Consider the following 19,958-nt stretch of genomic DNA (forward strand, 5'->3'; position numbering starts at 1 on the left):
TCGGTAAAGTTTGAAAAATATATTAAAGCAAAATCAACTGAAACGTGAGAAATGTTGTGCTTTATATTTATGTAAATCTTGAGGAAAAATCCTGCCTTCACCCCACGGGGCAGCGTATCAAATAGATCTGAATCAGAATCCCGTATTTTACAAAAACAGCTTGTCTGCATCTTTCTTCTATGCTTCTATTTATTTGGGTGTAAGTTGTACTCTTCCATCTAGTTTTCCTCCAGAAACTCCTCCTCTCCCCTCTTTTAAAACACCTTTTTCTCTCTTTCCAGTTGTCCCTCGTGTACTTCTGACCTTCATTCCCAAACGCTCCTGCTGCTAGTGCGGAATTGCTATGCTAATGTGGAAATGCTGCTAGTTTTGCTCTGCCTGGCCTCCTATCAGTTGATATAAATTGGAGGAGGAGGGAGGTTGCGATATCGTAGCCCCTCTGCCTCCAAATCAAATCAAATCTCTTCTTTTTTTTTCTTCCTTAACAACAAACTTTTCCATCTTTTATCTTGTGTTCGTCTTTGCTTTGTTTGATCATGCTGATGTTTGTGTGTGTGTGTGTGTGTGTGTGTGTGTACGAGGTCCTGGTGCTGGGAAGAACATACAGAGCAGCGAAATGTCCAAAGATTTAACTGACTTTCTCTGAACCTAACCTTATCTTGCCCCAACAGCAAACTTTTGTCGACAGCTCAGAAGATTCGTAGAACTTGAGATCAGAGGCTGTCAGAGAGAGGGCTGACTTTGAAACATGTGTTTTGACATGATACATTTCCGCCAGCAAAAAGGAGTGAAAGAGAGAGGAAACTGCTTTATTTTAAATTACACAACCTAAATGTTGGAAGCTCATACTGAGATATATCTAGTATTTTGCTCAACACTTAAAATCTGATATTTTCTGTGAAGTGTAATTGAATAGATTTGCAATAAATGTAGTTGTGGCAGTGTGGCATATTAATAGAAATGACAGCATCCTCATCTGAATGTCTACTTTATTCATTTTATTCTGAAGCTGGGCTTAAAATTTATATAAAGCATGATAAATCCGATTGATGTAACTTTGAATCCTAATAACATGCAAGAAGAAATGAAGGAAGGTTAATGAGATGGAAATGAAAATGGAAAAGTGCTGTGCTGCGAAGAAGAGAATATCCATGATTTTTTTTTTCCTACAGATGTGCTCTAGTTGTTTCGTACAGTCCAAACGTAGTAGTTTAAATGGTGGTAATAAGTTAGACTCCCCTGGTCATTACAGACTCAGATTTACTTAAGAGGCTAAAATGAGTAAAAATAAAACACCTTTTACTCTGATATCTGCTGTAGAAACTGCAGGGGTTGTTCTGCGTTGCAAAGCTGTGAATATTAATGCACAAGTCCTCAGGGGGTTTTCAGGGCTCAGAGGAGGAAATGAATTTAAACCATATGTTGATTTACATGAATATTTACTCATGTTGAGAATCTCCATTGGTGGGACAATCTGTGACAAAGGAAGAGAGAAAGTAAAAGACTGAACTTTTCCCATTTACTTTTAGCCATGGAAACTTTGAAAGTCTTCTTTTATTATTTTAGGTGTCAATCTAGAAAACAGAACTTTGTAAGGTATTGATAAGCTCATACCTTAATTATTCCCCATTTTTAAACCATTGTCAATTTTTTAATCTTGACTGAATGTTTTGTGTTTTAATTTGTGGTATTGCGATACTCAAAGACAAATTCTTTACCTTTGGTTGAGACATACCACATTTAATTTTGGTACTTTAAGTAAATTCTCCATATGCAAAATTAGGTCAAAAAATAAACCTGAGAGGGGTCCAACAGCAGATGAAACAAAAAGAAATTAATATTTTAACATGTGCCTTTTATAGTTTAATAAGTGGTCGTGCCTCAGATTTACAATTCAGTTTAAGATTGGTGTTCTTTGCTTATTCTCATAAATGAAAAGTCTTAAGTGTAAACTTGGGGTCAAATTAATGTAACCATTTTTCCAGTTCCAATGTAACCAGTAATTTCAGTTTGGTGACATTTTACGTCTATGTTACATATATTGGATATATTTTAGAAATAAATTCCTAATATTTCAGTGTGCTCCTATCTGCAAAATGGCAGCATATGTTTCTTTTTCTCACAGTGTCAGGTCATTTTTTCATTTGCCTTTTTTAGTGATGAGCTGACTGGCTTAAATTAAAAATTCAATATAAGAGATGTAATGCCTCCAAATTGTTAGCTGAATTAACCTGAAAATTGGGCAAACTCACCATTGACAAGCTAAGTACCTTTAAACGCTAAGAAAAACTAACATTGTAGCTGCTTTTGCTTTGCACCGATTCATATCAACATATAAAATGCTACACTAAGAGATGTACGGAAAACAATTGTATGAAATGTTTTTTGGGTGCGTCTTGACATCTCCATATGCCAAAGGCAAGTCAGATGCACAACAGTTTAAGGAGGAATACATCCTTGGCAACAATTCCTCAATTGTGTTCACAGTATTGGAACATAAAATGTCAGACTGTTATTTAAAACAATGTATTTTTCAAGTAATGTTTAAGATATACTTATCTGTTTCCATAACCTGTAAAATAAAACAGGTTTGAAGCTCTGAATGTCATTCATCTCCATCTCAGTTTATACACATTTTCAAAAAGTAGGATATATTATTCAGATTTAAATGCACCACATAACATACTCTGAAACTCCTTTTTCTTGTCCAAACCAGTATCGGTATATACTGCATATACCAATGTGCATGGACGCAGCTTTAAAGCAAGCAAGAAGCCATATACACAAACATGCAACATGCAACTGTTGATCACACAGCTCATCATGTATGACTCAATGATGTAGCGTCTGGGTTTTCTAATATATGATGAATGGTTCGCAAATTGTGTGTGCTGTTCATTGTAAATTAATCCCTCAACAACAATAATTCATCTTTACTGTGAAGCAGTGGTGAGCCTCTGACAGCCCATTACTGTACAGCATAACCATCTGTAACATAAGCTTTATAGACCTGCTGGTCCAACACTAACAGATGCAAAGCGCCTCAGAACAATATGCTCAAAATGGCCGGAAGTTCTGGCCATGTTCAGATTAAGTTTACAAGCATTGTCGGGGTAAGCAACCGTGGCTATGTCTCAGTGGACTGTTGGACCTCAATGTAAATGATAGCAACTGTCTGGTCTGCTCCACACAGTGAAACAAGAAATCCCTGCCAATATGATCTCACCATCGCCTACTCATGCCCATGTGTGACTGAATGCGTGCAAAATATTCTCTCTGAAAATGGAGAGTGGAAGATTGACAAATATAACACGGCAGTGGGTGTTTCTAAATTTGGCTATCTCACATGGTAGCTTTTAAGGGACCTTTTGTTATGTTTGTCTGTCTTGCTGAAGACTAAAACTGATGTTAACATTTCTTTTTACCAAAAGGAAACAACAATTCATGTACATCCACATGTTTACAACTGCATCAGCACCGAGATGCAGAGAGAAAGAAAGCGACCGAGCGAAAGAGGAGGATGGGGGTATTATTAGACCGAATGACAAAAAGGGACAGTGTTGTGACAGTGAGCAGCTGGTATTTCCAAGTGTTGACAGGCGCCTGTTTTTGTGTGTTTGTGTGCGTACATGTGTGTGCTTGATGGAGACAGATTGGGCTGTGATTGTTCATTTCTGAGCAAGACTCTTCTCATTGGGGGTTATTGACGGCATCTGTGAGGAAAATGACAAACATGACAAATGGCACTGAACCAAATGTTCCTCTTTATTCTGCTTCTCAAGATACTTAGCATGCCCGAAGGCATAGAAAAACCCCAATTTGTTTGTTTTATTATTAATGTGCCGAAAGGAGGAAAACTAGTTTGAATGATAGTCTGTAGAACATTGGCCATGGATTTATCGCATCAATATAGTTGAATCCAAAGGATAAGTGGTGTGCAACTAATTGCTTGGAGTCGATGTTAGTAATGCAGATTGTCAAGTTGGTGCTGGTGTTTTTTTGTTGTAGAGCAGTTACCCTCCTAGTGAGATCAGCTGTTGTTTGACGCACTTAAAAGCAAAATATGGTTGTATCCAGACATTTATATACACTGTATACAAAGGCACATACTATTTTTGTTTTTCTTTTACTGTCAGACAATAAATTAGAAAAAAAAAGTTTCTTGTTATTTCTGTTGGGATTGAATTTTATGTCCAACAGTATGAAAGAAAGGCTATGTCTTTGAGATAGTCTTAGCACACAGCATGTGCAGACATCTGGTTTCAGCTGTATCTGCGAACTTCAATGTGCCGTTGTGCCTTCTAAACAATACGTAGAATGTAAACCAGCCTCACACCTCCCTATATGTTTACTGAAACACGTTGCAGGCCACAGGCTGATCCTTTAAATTACCCCTGCTCCTTTGTGTGTTGTCGCTTGTTTTTGCCACAGGTCGAGGTCTATTAGTGGAGCCTCTTCTGGCCTCTCCACCAGCCCCCTCAGCAGCCCACGGGTAAGTCATAAAGCTCAGACACAATCACTCACACACTCTGTAACACACTCATACTGGTAAACGACCATCCAGCTACTGCTGAAACCACCTTATTGGTGTTGTGTTATTGTTCAATTTGTCTGCAAATAAAGTAAAGTAGCCTTTTCTATTGTATACACTGTATACCATATTCACACCCTTCAAACTTTTTAATACTTTTTTACATCACAACAACAAAGATTCCTTTTAATAGGTGGTATACAAATACGTTTTGCAATGCTATGTATATTTTTGGGGGGACAACTGGTCACTGCATTATTGTTAAAATGCACCCACCTTGACACTTTAATGTTAAATATTGTAAAGATACACTGTTTTAAAAAATCGTTATTAATCCAATATTGCATTTTAATTAATTTACCTTAGGCTTTGAATTAAATTATTAGATGTCCAACAAAGTAAGGATTCCCAATATAAGTGAAAGTATAACTCCCAGAGTGGATAGCACAACAAACTTTCACCAACCCTGAAGCCTCTTATCCATCCTCTCAATCCTATATACTTACATTATCCCAGCTTCTGTTTTCTCTATTCCATTCTCTTCAGAAATCCACATATAAGAATGCTTTAGAAAATCCAACTGTCCTTGCTCAGAGCTGGGGAGCATGTGGTAAACTTTTCCAGTTGGCTAACCTTACAAGACTCGAGATTATCCAGGATCCAAAGACAACCCCCTTTACACAGACACACACACCACACGGGTTCTTTGAGGTTGATCTGAAAGGGAAATTGATTTCTCAGATGTACCGAACACCAGGATTGTGCTCGCCACAGGAGACTCTATTTGGAGTTATTTCTGGAAAAAGGGGTTGGTGTCCAAGGCAAATACTGGAGTTTTGTCTCTTTGGTCTCTGCATTAAAAGTCAAATGGATCAATAAAGCTATTAGGAACCTAGAGATCCTGCAATACAGACTCTACCTTCCATTTATTGTTGAGTCAGTCCACACTGTGTTCACAGCTGGTCTTATGTCTTTTGCATCTATCTGTGTTTGCTTGTTTTTTTTTCTGCTGTCAGATCCTCTTTTGTTTTCCACAAGAAAAGCCAGTCTTATGTCTTGTTTGGACTGTACTTCACATTAGTTGTATTTTTCCCATGTCAGTTTAATTCTGTCTTTCACTGTCACTGTTTCATGTCATGATTATTTTTTGTTTTGTCTTGTAAATTTTCTATTTTTCCTCCTACTATTCCCTCCTCACCTTTGTGTGGTTGGTGGTTATGTGTGTTTCCATGCATCCCCATGAGTTTTTTTTTTCATCCACCTGTTCTTCCTCTTGGCTGCGTTGTGCTTTGTGTCCTCACATTGCTTGTTCTGACTCCAGCCAATCAGAAAGTTCTGCGTACCACCTCAGTCCCCTGACTTGTCTGAGTCCCCTAACACCAGGCCGTGTCCTTCCCCTGAACCCTGTCCAAATCGCACAGGCCCACGCATCTCCACACCTAACTCCCTGGCTCCAAACAGTGAACCGCTGCCTGGAGCCCTCAACAAGACACAGACACTCCCAGCTAAGCCCAAAGTTGCCCCAAAGCCTCTGCAAGCCACTCGATCAAATCCCCTTCCTGAAACCTCCCCTGATCCAGCACCTGCTGCCAAATCAGAACCCTCAACTCCCTGCCAGTTGCCATCACAGCCCCCCTCTGCCTCCGTGCCTCCCACTCCTACTTCTCCATCCTCACCTACTCCTTTTGCCTCTTCCATCTCTAGTACTCCCATCCCAAGCAGCCCCCAGGTACGCCGCTCTCATTATGCTGCCAACCCCCAACTCTCTGTGCCCTTCAGTCCGGTCACACCCATGTCACCCATCCGGCTACACCACTTTCACCCTGTGGTGCCTGTTCCTTCTCCATTTACTGACCACCCACCCAAATCTATCCCCCTCATACAGGTTACCCCTCACCCTTCCCCTCGAGGCAGCCCCCTCCCAACCCCAAAAGGCACTCCAGTGCACACTCCCAAGGACAGTCCTGCAGGAACTCCAACTCCCACACCGCCCCCAAGCCCATCCATTGGAGGTATGCCTTGGAGGACGCGCCTTAACTCTATCAAAAACAGCTTCCTCGGCTCACCACGCTTCCATCGCAGGAAACTCCAAGGTACTTGCATTCCAGTTGAATTAATATTTCCTGCAAACACTGAACTAGAACCGCATCAGTCAGCATTTTGCTTCTGATTTCTGATCTCTGGTTTGTGTACACTTTGATCTGCCTATTTCAACTGATTGTGGCTTCTGTGTAAGGTTTACAGTTTAAGAAGATAAAAGGATCACTGTAAAGCTGTGTTTTATTATTTTAGAATGAAGACAAAATGGTGTGAAGTTGACATCTCAGTATCTTTAATTGGCTATAAGTGTGGCTAGCTGAAACAGTGATTCCTACACAGCAGTGTGGATTCTTTTGAGAAGATACATTCTGAGATTTAAAAAGGCTGTCAACATGTCCTAATGAAAAGCATTGCATAACACAAATTGAGAATTTAAAAGTACAAACCAGGGAAACCTTCTTGGTATGTTTAGCCTTCCCATCATCTCTTAAAAGCCTTTCTTTTTTTCACTCTCTTGCATCCCGATTAAACTGCAGACCTGTGTTGTGTCATTTTAAAATGTATCTTAGATCTGTGTGTGTTGGATGTAGTGTTGCTTATGAAAATATCAAAATTTGGATTTTTCCTACTGGCCAATAACTAGTTGAGACTGATTCGGCTGAAAATTGTACTTCCAACCAATGTCATAGTTAAATGTCTGAAAGGCTCACATTTATTTGATTAACTCTGATTACTCTGTCTCCATTGCTTCCATAGTTCCTACGCAAGAGGAGATGTCCAGCCTCACACCAGAGTCTTCCCCAGAGTAAGTGGAAACTTGCTGACATAACTATGCATGATCTGTAATCATTCTGATGCTTAGAATCATTCTGCAATCATTCTAAGCATCAAACCTATGCTTAGGTTTGATGGCATAGTCATTTGAAAATGTAGCATCTACAAATATTTCATGTCTGCCTGCATTTTTTTATGCTTGCTTAGATTGGTGTGATGACCTCAGGTCCTTGTTAGGTTAGACATGTTTCACGGTAGCAGGAGTTAGTGGGTTTAAGGGGATGCGTGGTGGAAATGGTTGGGGTGTAAGCTCATGTGAAGTTCCAAACTCCTGTGACCATGATTACTAGTTATGGCTGCTGTATAGTTTCCTCACGTGCACCTGCCTAGAAAGAAAATATTAACTGTACATATGAGTAGGAAAGACTCAGCTGTCTTTCATGCCAAATATCTTGGCATAATTTTATGGTAGCTGTCCTTTTTGCTTATTTTGTTTTTAAACTCCATTGTAGACCAAGGCGGGTATCATTTTTTTCTGGATGAACAACACATTTAAGGTAACCAAGAGGTTACTAAGGTGACTAAACACACACACCAAGTGTTGTTTTCAGACAGGGTAAGAAAATTACTCTGTCGTAATGAAAGTGTTCTAAAACATCAAAGTTCTGAAACTCACCTAATGAGACAATGAAAAGTATTCCTGCAGACATGAATGCCTCAAAACATATAGGTAGTTATGGGGTGTTTTCTTTTTACCAGTGTCTTTCTAGAGGATGTTGTCATCTCCAAAGGACAGGTGAAGATGAACTCTTATGTCTTGCTGCTTACTTAAGGCGGTACAATGGATTTGTACAACATGTGAATCCATACTGTGGAGAAAGTTTGTTTTTACCAGTGTGGAGAATTCTTTTTTTTTCTCTTCATTTACATCCTGATTGAACTGCAGATATGTGTCATTATGCCATTTTAAAATGTGTTTTAGATCTGTGTGTGTTTAGTTGTAGTGTCCCTTATGACTCACTAAAATATGGACTTTTTGATTTTCCAAATGGCCAAATACCAGTCAGGCTGATCCAGCTAAAAATTGGATCAGTCCTTAACGTTAAGGCATAGAGAAGACAAATGCTCTCTTAGCATTTGCAGATAACTTGTAAATGCACATAACTGCATTTACAAGTTATTTATAGTTACAAGTTTGTCCCACAGCACTGGATCTGGGATGGAGTCTCTTTTTTTCAGTGGATCATTACAGGTTTGGGTTACGGTGATGGGGATGTTTAATAGCCATGTGTTCCTTTTAGACTTTAATTGTGTTATCCAAAACGAGTAACAAAAGTGTGTGAATAGCCAATAAAGCCCCATATCTGCCAGCTTGGAGTTTCTCCCACACGATGAAACAGCTCAGGCTTTCTCTGAAGACAAGCTGAATTCAAACACAGTTTGCCATTTCATAACTTGAAACTGCTATTTAAAACATGAAGTGTTTTCTTAATGACTTCTACTACCACATATTGAAAAAAGAAAAACTAAAATGACTAAAATGTTTTACTCAGGAATTGCATTTTTTTTTTGTCTGTTACTTATCGACTTATGTGACTTATTCCAAATTTTCTCATGGCTCATCACATGACATGGCAACTTAGAGATCTTTGAACTGCAATTGGTCTTAGAAAAAAAAGTATTCAATATTGGGAATTCACATTTTTTTAATTAATTGGAAAAGAAGGCCTGAGGAATACTACAGGTAGGTATTGTACTTAAATCAACGCACACCAGATGCCCACAGATAACTTTTATGTCTGCCACGCTCCTTCGCAGCTCAGTTGAAAGGAGTTGATAGGGAGGAAAATGGCATAGTGTGCAGTTTCTGCTTATATGAAACACATTTGATAGTAGAAGTAGCAATGGAAAAATGAAATATGAAAGGGAACAATATTCATTAATTTTGAATCCGAGAATTGTACAATGCTGTTTGTCAGATGGTGAGCTGTAATCACTTAATTTTCTTCCTTTTAGACTTGCCAAAAAATCCTGGTTTGGTAACTTCATCAACCTGGAAAAAGAAGAGCAGATCTTTATTGTCATCAAAGACAAGCCTCTCAGCTCCATTAAGGCAGACATTGTTCAAGCCTTCCTTTCGGTAAGATCATCTTTGACTCTGCTTCCTACATCTATATGTGCATATGGTGAGGTCTTGATGTTTGTTTTCTAACATGGCTTCTTTTTATGTGTTCATTCAGTGGACTGTTTGTATTTTACTATGGACTCTGTTGAGGTCAATAGAAATAACATACATTGATCATTAACATATAGATGCCTTTGCCTCTACATCGTCAGCAGTGGGCTTACGAGCAAATTGTAAAGATAAGTTGTAGATTGCATCTGGGTTTTAGTTTTATAATGCTGTGGATGTACATTTTGGGGCCAACATCAATAAGTTCAGAACCAGTTTGACCAAACACGCAACTGCGGTAGTTGATATTCAGTCAACATAATTGAACAGAACCCATCCTCACCCCAGTTAAATTTAACAAAGTCTAAGTAAATGCAGCTCTGCCGCTGCAGGTCAATGTCAGATCTGTTTCCCCTTCCCTGAAGGCAGTTATTTTCTCCTCTGGGTTACGCAAGCTGGTGTTCCAGACAGGAGATTGGCACCTGAATCAGTGGAATTATACCTCAGAGCACACTCACATTAATGGAATGTCAAAGCCTCCTCAGCACTGTGGCAAAACGTGACAATTTCAGAGCTCACCTGTTCGTTGGGCATAGAAATTCATTTTGGTAGGGAGAGGGCCATGTTTTGGATGACTCCAGATTATATTAGCTTAAGTCTCTCTGGCACACATGGCTACTCCCTGAGGCATTAATCTTCTTAGAGTTTCAACTGGGGCTCATGGTATGTGGAGGGTATTTTAATGAGGGCTCATTCACCCTGTCATTTGTATGGTTGGGCAGCAGAAGATGATATCACTCCTTTTCTATTTATTATCATATTACCTGCAATTGTTAGCTACCAATTTTATTCTCAACTGTACATGTTTGTTGTTTTTTTTTTTGTCTTTTTCTCCCAGATTCCCAGCCTGAGCCACAGCGTCATCTCTCAAACAAGTTTCCGGGCAGAGTACAAGTCCACCGCCGGCCCCACAGTCTTCCAGAAGCCGGTCAAGTTTCAGGTGGACATCACCTACACAGAGAGCACAGCTGCCACAAAAGAGAACGGCATATATTCAGTTACTTTTACCCTGCTCTCAGGTGAGGACTTTTCTGCACCCATAAAATGTATCTCCTATGAACAGAAACTGATCTAATATCAAAACACAGTGCTATGTAGGCACTGTTTGCATTTCCAACATAAGTTTGCACAATTCTAGCAGATGCAAACTTTTAACCCTTTTATTGCTTTTCCAAGTGAATCATGGTCAGCAAAATTTGACAACAGTTTCTGGAAACTCCATTCACTGGCTAATCGATATTCCTGTCTGCTGCTGCAGCATGAAGGCCAAAAAAGGTAATTCAAAAGTTCAAGTTGGGAGATGGATATGAAAAAGTCTTTAAGGCATCCCCTATAGGTCAGTTAAATCCATCCGAAAAAAATGGAAGGAATTTGGCACATGTGCAAATCTTTTAGACCAGGCTAACTGAGTGAGCATCCAAGATGTGACTACAGAGAGAGACTACCAGGTCCTTCAGTGTAAGCTACCTGTTGTGTGTTGTCACACTTGTGACTGAACTGAAGGAGTTAAAAGCTTTAGGAGCTGAAATGGGAAAGACTCTTCACACAACCTTTCCCCAGGATCTTCATCAGTACAAAGTTTTATGAGAGAGTGGCAATGAGAAAAAAATCACCGGTACATGAAATTCATATTAAGGCTCGACTAGAGCCTGTGGAGTCATACATACTAGTAGGGTATTCTTAAATAACCTATTTTCTCCCACATATTTAGGCTTCTAAAAATCTAGGTTTCCAAATCAAAATTTGTGAAACTTATAACGTTGCCACTTACACTTCAGGTAGAATGCTTTCATGCTATAAACTAATGGCATAAAATTTACTTTTTTAAAGTACCAAATACATAAAACTAAAATTTATTCTTTTTTCGGAGGGGGCTGTTTTCAAACTTTCTGCCAAAATGAGCAACTGCCTGAGAGTTTCTTGGAGTTTCTGCCGCCCCGAGTGCTCGATAAGATTTTCTTCTTACCTCCCTAAGCGTAACGAAACGAGGTCTGGCAATGCAAGATTACATACGGAGCAGCCATGTGTGAATGCTTAGTTGTGCAGAAACGGATGTACGCTTCCTTTCACTCCTTTTAGTCTCTTTCACTCAATCAAGTACAACTACAGTAGTTTGATTCTCAGAGCTGTGGCTCAGCGAAGGAGATGGAATCTTTCACCTTGATGAGTAGGGGTTCATTTACCAGCCATGCCATGTGTGATTGCAATCTTATGAAAAACACAGAAACTAGAAAAACTAAAGATGTATTTGAATAGTTTAATGGTGGGAATACATTTGAATTGCAAAGGAAGAATTGGATGGATAGGTTTGCATTACAATGAATTTCTGTTAATCAAAAAGATATAATCGATATATAGGCTCAAATATTTCCCTCTCAAGGTAGAATAAATGCCTCTTTAGCAGATCAGTCTAAACATGTTTTGTATCAAACATGATGAAGCTTATTTAAATTGGTTGATTTTCTGGTTACAGGCTCTACTTTTAGCCATAATTCATACATTTTCAGTAGTTTTAAGGTCTTTACCCGCCCAGTAGTTTATTATTAGTCTTCAGTTTCTTTCTTTTAAACTTCCTACTCCATATGAGCAGGTAGCCTGTTGCAGCAGCTGCCACTCATTCCTGGTGAATCTTTTAAGATTTAATTTTTCAACAAGTTACATGTTTTTGTCCTAACTTCCCCCACTGTGGGACAATAAAAGTTTTTTTTACTATATCTATCCAATCAATGTGAGTTTTGATGTGTGTTTGACACTGTGACACAACTCCATTTATAGCTTATGCACCCAATTCTTGCTATAAAAACTCACTGAAATTGTGTTATCATTCCACCCTATTAAAATAAGCTTTCAAAACAATAATGAAAAGCCCAAATAATCCCCATAAAGCATCTAATCTCTGACTGCTCCTGTTTGCTAAATATATGAGCTAACTTCCATCAAGTACAACTGAATGTCACTCTTAATTAGCTATTGTCTTCTAGCCTAAAACTGTCCCTTATGATGCCAGTTAAGCTAGTGGAGTACTCATGGCACTATCAGTCCTGATAAACATAATTAAATCATAGGTTTCAGATCATCACAACATACAAGTCCAACTGCATGGATATTTGTAAGAGAGAGGAGCAGACTGTAGCAGTAGTTTCTTTGTACTGGAACAAAGCAAGTCGATTTCATTCCAACTTGCTCTATACAACGGGATTTTGCAACTCCATATATTCCTCGTTTTGTCATTCTACATCTATGTCTTGTGGCTCAAACAATTGACATGCTGTTAATATTGAATCCTGACTCAAATGAAAACACATTTTGACTCGTCATTGCTTGGAAACCACAGGTGTATTCATGATAGCTACATGTCACTCAGAAAGGTGCTGCTTTTATGCTTTTCTGTTCACTATGATTTCCTACTGTAGTGAGTGACGGAGCTGAACCAGAGTTTATTTATGAACTCCAGCTGTACGTCCACCTTTGCAAATACTTTCAGGTTGATTAAGCTAATATTTTCCGTTTTTGTGTGCAGGTCCAAGCCGACGTTTTAAGCGAGTAGTTGAGACGATTCAGAGCCAGTTGTTAAGCACACATGATCAGCCTGGGGTCCAACAACTCTCTGGTGAGTGAAAATGTTCATTTCAGATGAAGAAATATCTTTTTCCCCAAACCTCCTTCCCAAATTCCCCCCCTACCACCACATCTTTCTATGCCACCCCTTAACAAACCACTTACATCTGAAGCCAAGATAGATCTTGCCCTTCTTTTTGCTCTTGTAGTCTGCTTCTTTAAATGGCTTCCTTGGCTATGCCTGTGCCTCACTGACTTTAAGGGGGATGGGGTTGCTCTCAAGCACTAACTGCAGGCCAAAGTATTTTTACGTTGTATGGAAGATTAAAGATTAAAACAGAGGTAGATTAAGTTGATTGGCATTGGGTTATTCCTGGTTATTCCTATTTTATAGACTCATCATCCATGCCTGCTGCCATGGCAACACTGCTGTGCCTCAACACACTTCCAGAATTCACAGAGCAGCACGCCTGATAAGTGCCTCTGTCTTTTATGATGTTTTAGTGCATTCAAATAAGACACCCTGCCAGTCTCTTTCATATTGGCCTCTTTTGGTGTCTTAAGGCTTTAAATAACCTGGTGACAATCTGTTTATTACCTCCTTTGTGTCATTAGTTTCAAGGCTGCTACAGTCTGTTGTTTCTCAACAGTGTCTATATTAAGTTCTTCTAATGCATGGAGTGAAAGATGAAGAGAATAGAAAAAAAGCCACAGGAATCTTATTTTTCTTCCACTCTGTGTATGTTTTGTCTTGTGAGTCACCTCTGTTTGTGTTATTTATTTTTGCAATACCTCCATCTTCTGGTCAGCAGTGAAACTACAGATAAACTGGCGTTAATCAACTAGAAAGTGCCTTTTTTTCTCTCAAATAACAGTTTCATCTCATGCGTAAAATATAAAAATGTTGGACACATCCTACTCCACTTTGATACTTAGTAGATATTTGCTCTATAACCCACTACATTTGTCAGAAGTGAACTCTTTGTTTGCATTGAGCCTTTTATTCATTTTTAGTGATTCCAGTTCGCATAAGTAATGGAGGATATTTAACAATTTGCTGTAAGTGCTGTACTATAATATATATATATATATATATATATATATATATATATATATATATATATATATATATATAAACTTAAGCTTACCAGTTGTTAATCTTTAGAATTGTTTAGCTCATTACCAGACTGAGTTGTTAGAAGGGTCACATTAGGTTACATTACATTGGACTAGGTTATGATGACTGCAGGTTGCCACACAATGAATAGAAATGAAAGCAGTTTTTGTTCCACAGTAATAACATCCACAATCATGCATGTTGTGGTCAGACTGTCCTGATAGTGCTAAGGTACAGGGAGTTCACTCAGTTTTCAAACTAAGCTTTACTCAGGGCCTGTCAAAATATGACAGATTTAAGCCAAATCTGGCACATTCTCAAGTCAACATGCAGAGACATTCTGGCAAAAACACAGAGCAAATGATAATCCTTGTTAATTATATTTATTTGACTTACAGACCGTTTTCAACAACAGACCCCCCTTTTGCAGAATAGTTTGTTAAATACATGTGCAAATACATTAAATATGTTACCAGCATATGATCTCTTGTTTCTTACAAATAGCAGCTCAATGGCTGCTCACAAAATGTGTGTTTTTACTGAAACGTTCCAAAGATATGACACAGTAATTAAAGACCATGACTATGCTTGCTTCATTTCTAATATTTGGGGTTCCTATGGCAGTTGCTAAAATAATCTTTCTATAGAAAAAAATCCTACATGCACTTTTTTCCTACTTAGTATATAGCCTATGTGTGTTGACTCATTTACATATTAAAAATTGCACAGACATCAAAGTTTTAATACATCATTGAATAGAGCTTATCAGAATATTGACAATTATAAGTTGCGCTACTTCGAAGAGCTGTTGGTTGCAATGTTGATTTAGTTGGTCAAGTATTGCAAATACGTGTCTAACTTTGAAATCAAGTGATCAAAGCTTTTGGAAAAAGAAATACTAAAATGATTGCACTACATGTGGTTCACTTGAGCCTGGAAGCCCCTGTAGACAACATGTGTCATCTTTCTCAGTATACTTAGATTGACTCTGGAAATTGGTTCTTGATTGAGTAAACTGTCAACAGTTTGGGTGAGCAAATGGGATGAAGACACTGAACTGTTTTTGTCATTTGTTGTTGACTTTTTATTGAACCTTTTAGGTAATTTATCCTAATGGTTCTGTTTGAATAAAACAGCTGACCAGACTATTGATAGGATTTAGGCCTATGTTTTATACAGTTCACAGTTCATAAAAAACGTTGACTTCTATACGAACATTAATCTTGGATACAACAAATGCAATATATTTTAATTTACTGTACTTTAACATACGGTGCCTGTCAGAAGTGTACTCTCATTTGTCATTGGCATAAGTAGTCTAACAACTTTTCCGTGGAATGATTGTCTTTGGTCATGGAATACTCCTTTGCTCTCTCCATCTTGCATTGGTCCCCATTGTCCTCCAGTGAACCCTGTTCTTCCTATATTTTCCCGCATTTGTGTGCCTACTGTATATTGGACACTGAATAACTTATTTGACATAATCAACCAACTTTTTTCAGATGAGAAGAATGGCCAGGTGCCCCACCCTTTCGGCATGCCCTCCAAGCACTGCCCCTCTCCCATGCACGTCCGGAGACACGAATCAGAAAACAATGACACCAAATTTCCAGCTGCAGGCCGAGACAGAGCCAAGCTGTCAGTGGCATCTGTGGGGACACAGGAAGAGACTTAGCCTGAGATATTTTATAGATGAACCGATGAAAATCCAAACCAGGCGCAAAGACAACATCTAGTTTGCAGACATTATTAGAGTAAACTTTCTTCGTGCAAAAAAATACACCACAGCTCCAGAACACATAAATAAAATGCTGCGACTCTCAGATTTTTCATTTCTCTACAGTTTCCATCATCATTAACACTTCCTCTCCCCGACCCACCCATCAAACCCCCCTATGTCCCATGCTTATTTGTGTCACTTTCTGCTGCTAACTTCTGTAATGTCCTGACTTGTTTTTGACACCAGGAATTATCCAGAAAACCTATTAAAGTCCCTCCTCCTGCTCCATGTTCCACTTGCCCTCCAACAACTACCCCAATCCACCCCCTTCAAATGTGCCAAGAGTGGAGGACTCCTCTTCAAGGGGTGCCGAAAAAAGACTTTCTCCTTCGACTTCACCCCAACTCCACCTTTGGCATCCATCAGTAGAAAGTAGATGAAAGTCCTTTTAGTATTTCTTCCATAATCTTTCAAGCACACACCTGCAATCATACTCTCCAATCATCAAATGGCTCATCTTCTTTTTTTTTAAGGGATTATTTTTTATCCTATTGAAAATAAAGCACCAGTCAAAACACTCAAGGTACAGTATACAAAAAAATATGGACAAAACACTCTGGGATGTACCTATGTTGATGAAAAACATAAAATAAACCTACAAAAGACTTACAGAAATGTGAGGAGGAGCAAAGAGAGAGCGTTGTTGCTGAAGTCCAAACAGCCAACACAGGCGTTTGCCGGATTGTATCCGTTTGCTTTGTATTGTACTTTCTTTGTGATGAACTGGGTTTGAATTTTAATTTTTATTAGACTTGATACAACTGCTGCAAAATGGACTGAAATCGTGATTTCAGAGAGGACGTGGGTGTCAGCAAAACAGGCAACGGGGAAATGGGGGAGATAAAATGAAAGTATTGGGGGGAGGGTACAGGGAGGGTTATGTGGGTATTTAAAATGAATGATCTATTCTCTTGTACAGACTGAAAGCATTTTTAATGTAAAAAAAAAATGAAATGTCTAGTTGTGACACTGTTAGATATCATAGAAACAGGCTGTTGAAGCTACGCCTGCATCATTCTGTCATTTTAAATTCTGTGTATTTTTGTTACATGATTATCGCTGTCCTTGTTTGATCGACCTGGAAATTATCCAAACATTCCCTGTTCTCTGCAGCACTTTCTTTGATTTTCCATTTGTACCTCTCTCTTAGTCTCAAATACCAGCAGTAGGAGTAGAGGAACAAAAAAAAATGTGATAAATGCAATTGTGAATATTTTTGTATTGTTGTCCTTATTTATTCATATTTGTTCATCTCACTGTTTAATTCCTAATTTATTATAACTTGGCTATTTATATGGACAAAGCTGTTAGGTCAGTTGAATGTTATTTACTACCCTCTTGTGTGTTGGTAAATGGGACATTTAAAGAAAAAAAAAGCTGAACTTTATTTTATTTTATTTGTTTTTGTTTCACTTTAAACAGAAATATGTGAACTTTGACAAATTTCTTTATTTCCAGACCTCATTGAAGAGGAAACAAGAACTTGTTGGAGCTCTGGAAAAAGAATGGTTTTACCAGTAATTTAAGAATGTAGACTTAGCCTCTTTTGGAAGAGGGAACATGCTCTTCTATTGATATTTGTCAGTTTCATAATATTGTGCATTGTATGCCAGGCCTGAGGAGGATAATTTGTCAGATCGTGATCTGCCTCTTCTCTTTGTAAATAGACAGACAAGCTGTGGGGGTTGATTGTCTTCTCAACCATGCTGGGGATTCCTGCTCTATGCTTTTAGCTTGTATTGCTGTGTGCATGTCAAACATGAGCTTTTCTTTGCATGGCTTTAGTGTTTAATGTTCCACGCCAAACTCACCCCTTCTATCAGCCTTCATTAATTTTTCCCTCAACAGTACTGTGTTTTAAAGTTGAAATTCCCTTCTCTCTGCTTTTAATTCTGGCCTTTTATTTTCTTACTCTCCTTTCAGTCCTGCTGACTTTCTTTTCCTTCCTCCAGCTTGTGCACAAAGTTTTTAAATGATGCTTCCTTTACTATGTACCTCTCTGCGGAAAGCTCAGAGGTTTGGGCGTTCTCTGCCTGTCTGTTGAAGAGGCACAGGGAGGGAATACCAGTACTACAAAATCAAAGCAATACCTTTTATTCACCCTCCTCTTTGTTTACTACAATGGGAAGCTGACAGCACTGAGGACACATTTTGGCCTGGATGGGTCTTTTCTTCTTTTTATTTATTTATTTATTTTTATTTTTCCTTTTTTTTTTTTGGACAGAGCAGGAACAAAACTTACTGATGTAATCCCCATTCTAAATAACTGTGAGCATTTTCAGTGCTGAAACAAATAAACTCATTCAGTTGGGGTGTGTGTGTGTTCTCCTTTTTCATATTGGTAAAGATAGCTCCATTCCTTTAAGAAAAAATAAACATATAGATAAATATACTGTAAATTTGGAATCAAGAATTAAGGGTACACTTAAACAACTCAATATAACTCCAAGTCAATCGCACTTCTGTCAAACCAACCTCACCTGTTAGGAAACAGCACTGTGAATCTATTTCAACTGCCGCTTTGCGAATACAACAGGCAACAGGTGGTCATGAGAGGCAATTAGCCAGATGACCCTTTTAAAGGACGAATTTTGTAGTTGGTGACTGCAGACCACTTGTCTGTTCTCATCCTTTCTGGCTGACATCTTGGTCACTTTTGTATGTTGTCAGTGTCCACATGCCAAGCGGTGTCATGAGACGGGAGTGTACAACTCGCTGCCAGATCCCTGCAAAATAACCTCCAGTAGGCCATTGTGTGTACGTTTCTGCTCAAATTGTCTGAACTTACTCCATGAGGGTGGTATGATGGTCCGACATCCATGAGTGGGGCCTGTTCTTACACCCCAACTCTCTGCAGAGTGGTTTGCATTTGTCAGAGAACACCAAGATTGACGGTGTGTTCTCTTCACGGATGAGATCAGGTACAGATGTGACAGTCTGGACACGCCATGGAGAATGCTGTGCTGTCCGCAACATGACCGGTTTGGCGGTGGGTCAGTAATGGTGTGGAGAGGTACAGTATGTCTTTGGAAGAACGCAATAACATCTGAGGTTGAGACCTTCAGACCCATTGTGAGACCACCTCTCGGTGCAGTGGGATCTGGGTTCCCGCGTGTTCCTCAGACCTGAATCCAATAAAGCACATTTGGGACAACATGTTTTGTTCCAACCACAAGCGCCATTTTGCACTGCGGACTGTGCAGCAGTTGATTGATGCTTTAATCCAAATCTGGAAAGCGATCCCTCAGGAGAACACACACTACTAAGCCTCATTTGGACTTTTCTTGAGGAATTTCCACGGAAGTTGAATAAGCTTGCAATAGGATTTTCCACTTTCTTTTGAGTGTAATTTTAAATGCGTAAAACTGTGGGATAATGTAGATGTACATTGATCTTTTTTGCTATTTTGTTCTCGATGCTTTCAATTGAAATATTTGATTCATTGGGATCTAGAATGTTATTTTAGTGTTCCCTTTATTTTATTTTGAGCTGTGTATCTCTTTTTCATAACCTTTCCTTTCTGGCTTTTTTATAGGGTATTTTTTATTTGTATTCTTAAAGGTTGGTGCATTTAAGAGACCACTGTTTTCAGGTAAGCCCACAAAGCCACGTATAAGTTGACAAAGTGAAGCAGGAGTTAAACCTTGATATGCCTCTTCAGATCATTATGGGTAACATAGTTTTTGTACCTTCCTGCATATTCAGGCTATGCCCAAGGTATTATTTAGATTATACCCATGAGGAACCTGATCAGAAATCCGGACTTTATCAGACTTCTTTAAAAGTGGATTCTTCTGCAAGCCCCCCTTGGATAATGGAGTGTCACACTCTGTTTCCAGACTTATGTCCCCCCACTCCTCCCAATCTTATGATTCATATCTGATAAAAAGTGACATTCTGAATGTAAACAGACTGGTAAATCAAC

The 19,958-nt window shown here is 38.8% G+C and overlaps 1 protein-coding gene across 3 annotated transcripts in view; it reads left to right on the forward strand.

Moving 5' to 3' along the window:
* Window positions 1-18,346, forward strand: part of brsk2a (BR serine/threonine kinase 2a) — a 196,017-nt gene extending 177,671 nt beyond the window's left edge. Inside the window, exons 14-20 of one of the 3 annotated variants that reach the window (XM_028003052.1) lie at window positions 4,432-4,492; window positions 6,417-6,624; window positions 7,328-7,376; window positions 9,362-9,485; window positions 10,417-10,597; window positions 13,099-13,188; window positions 16,220-18,346. In XM_028003052.1, coding sequence (XP_027858853.1) covers window positions 4,432-4,492; window positions 6,417-6,624; window positions 7,328-7,376; window positions 9,362-9,485; window positions 10,417-10,597; window positions 13,099-13,188; window positions 16,220-16,242 — 736 coding nt within the window. In that variant the 3' untranslated portion in view covers window positions 16,243-18,346. Of the gene's footprint in view, window positions 1-4,431; window positions 4,493-6,416; window positions 6,625-7,327; window positions 7,377-9,361; window positions 9,486-10,416; window positions 10,598-13,098; window positions 13,189-15,755; window positions 16,177-16,219 lie in introns of those variants that run through there. The other 2 variants (XM_028003032.1, XM_028003043.1) reach the window with 2 other exon arrangements.
* Window positions 18,347-19,958: the final 1,612 nt, after the last annotated feature.

Source organism: Xiphophorus couchianus, chromosome 2 (genome assembly GCF_001444195.1).
Source record: "Xiphophorus couchianus chromosome 2, X_couchianus-1.0, whole genome shotgun sequence".
In the NCBI taxonomy this organism is placed as follows: Eukaryota; Metazoa; Chordata; class Actinopteri; order Cyprinodontiformes; family Poeciliidae; genus Xiphophorus; species Xiphophorus couchianus.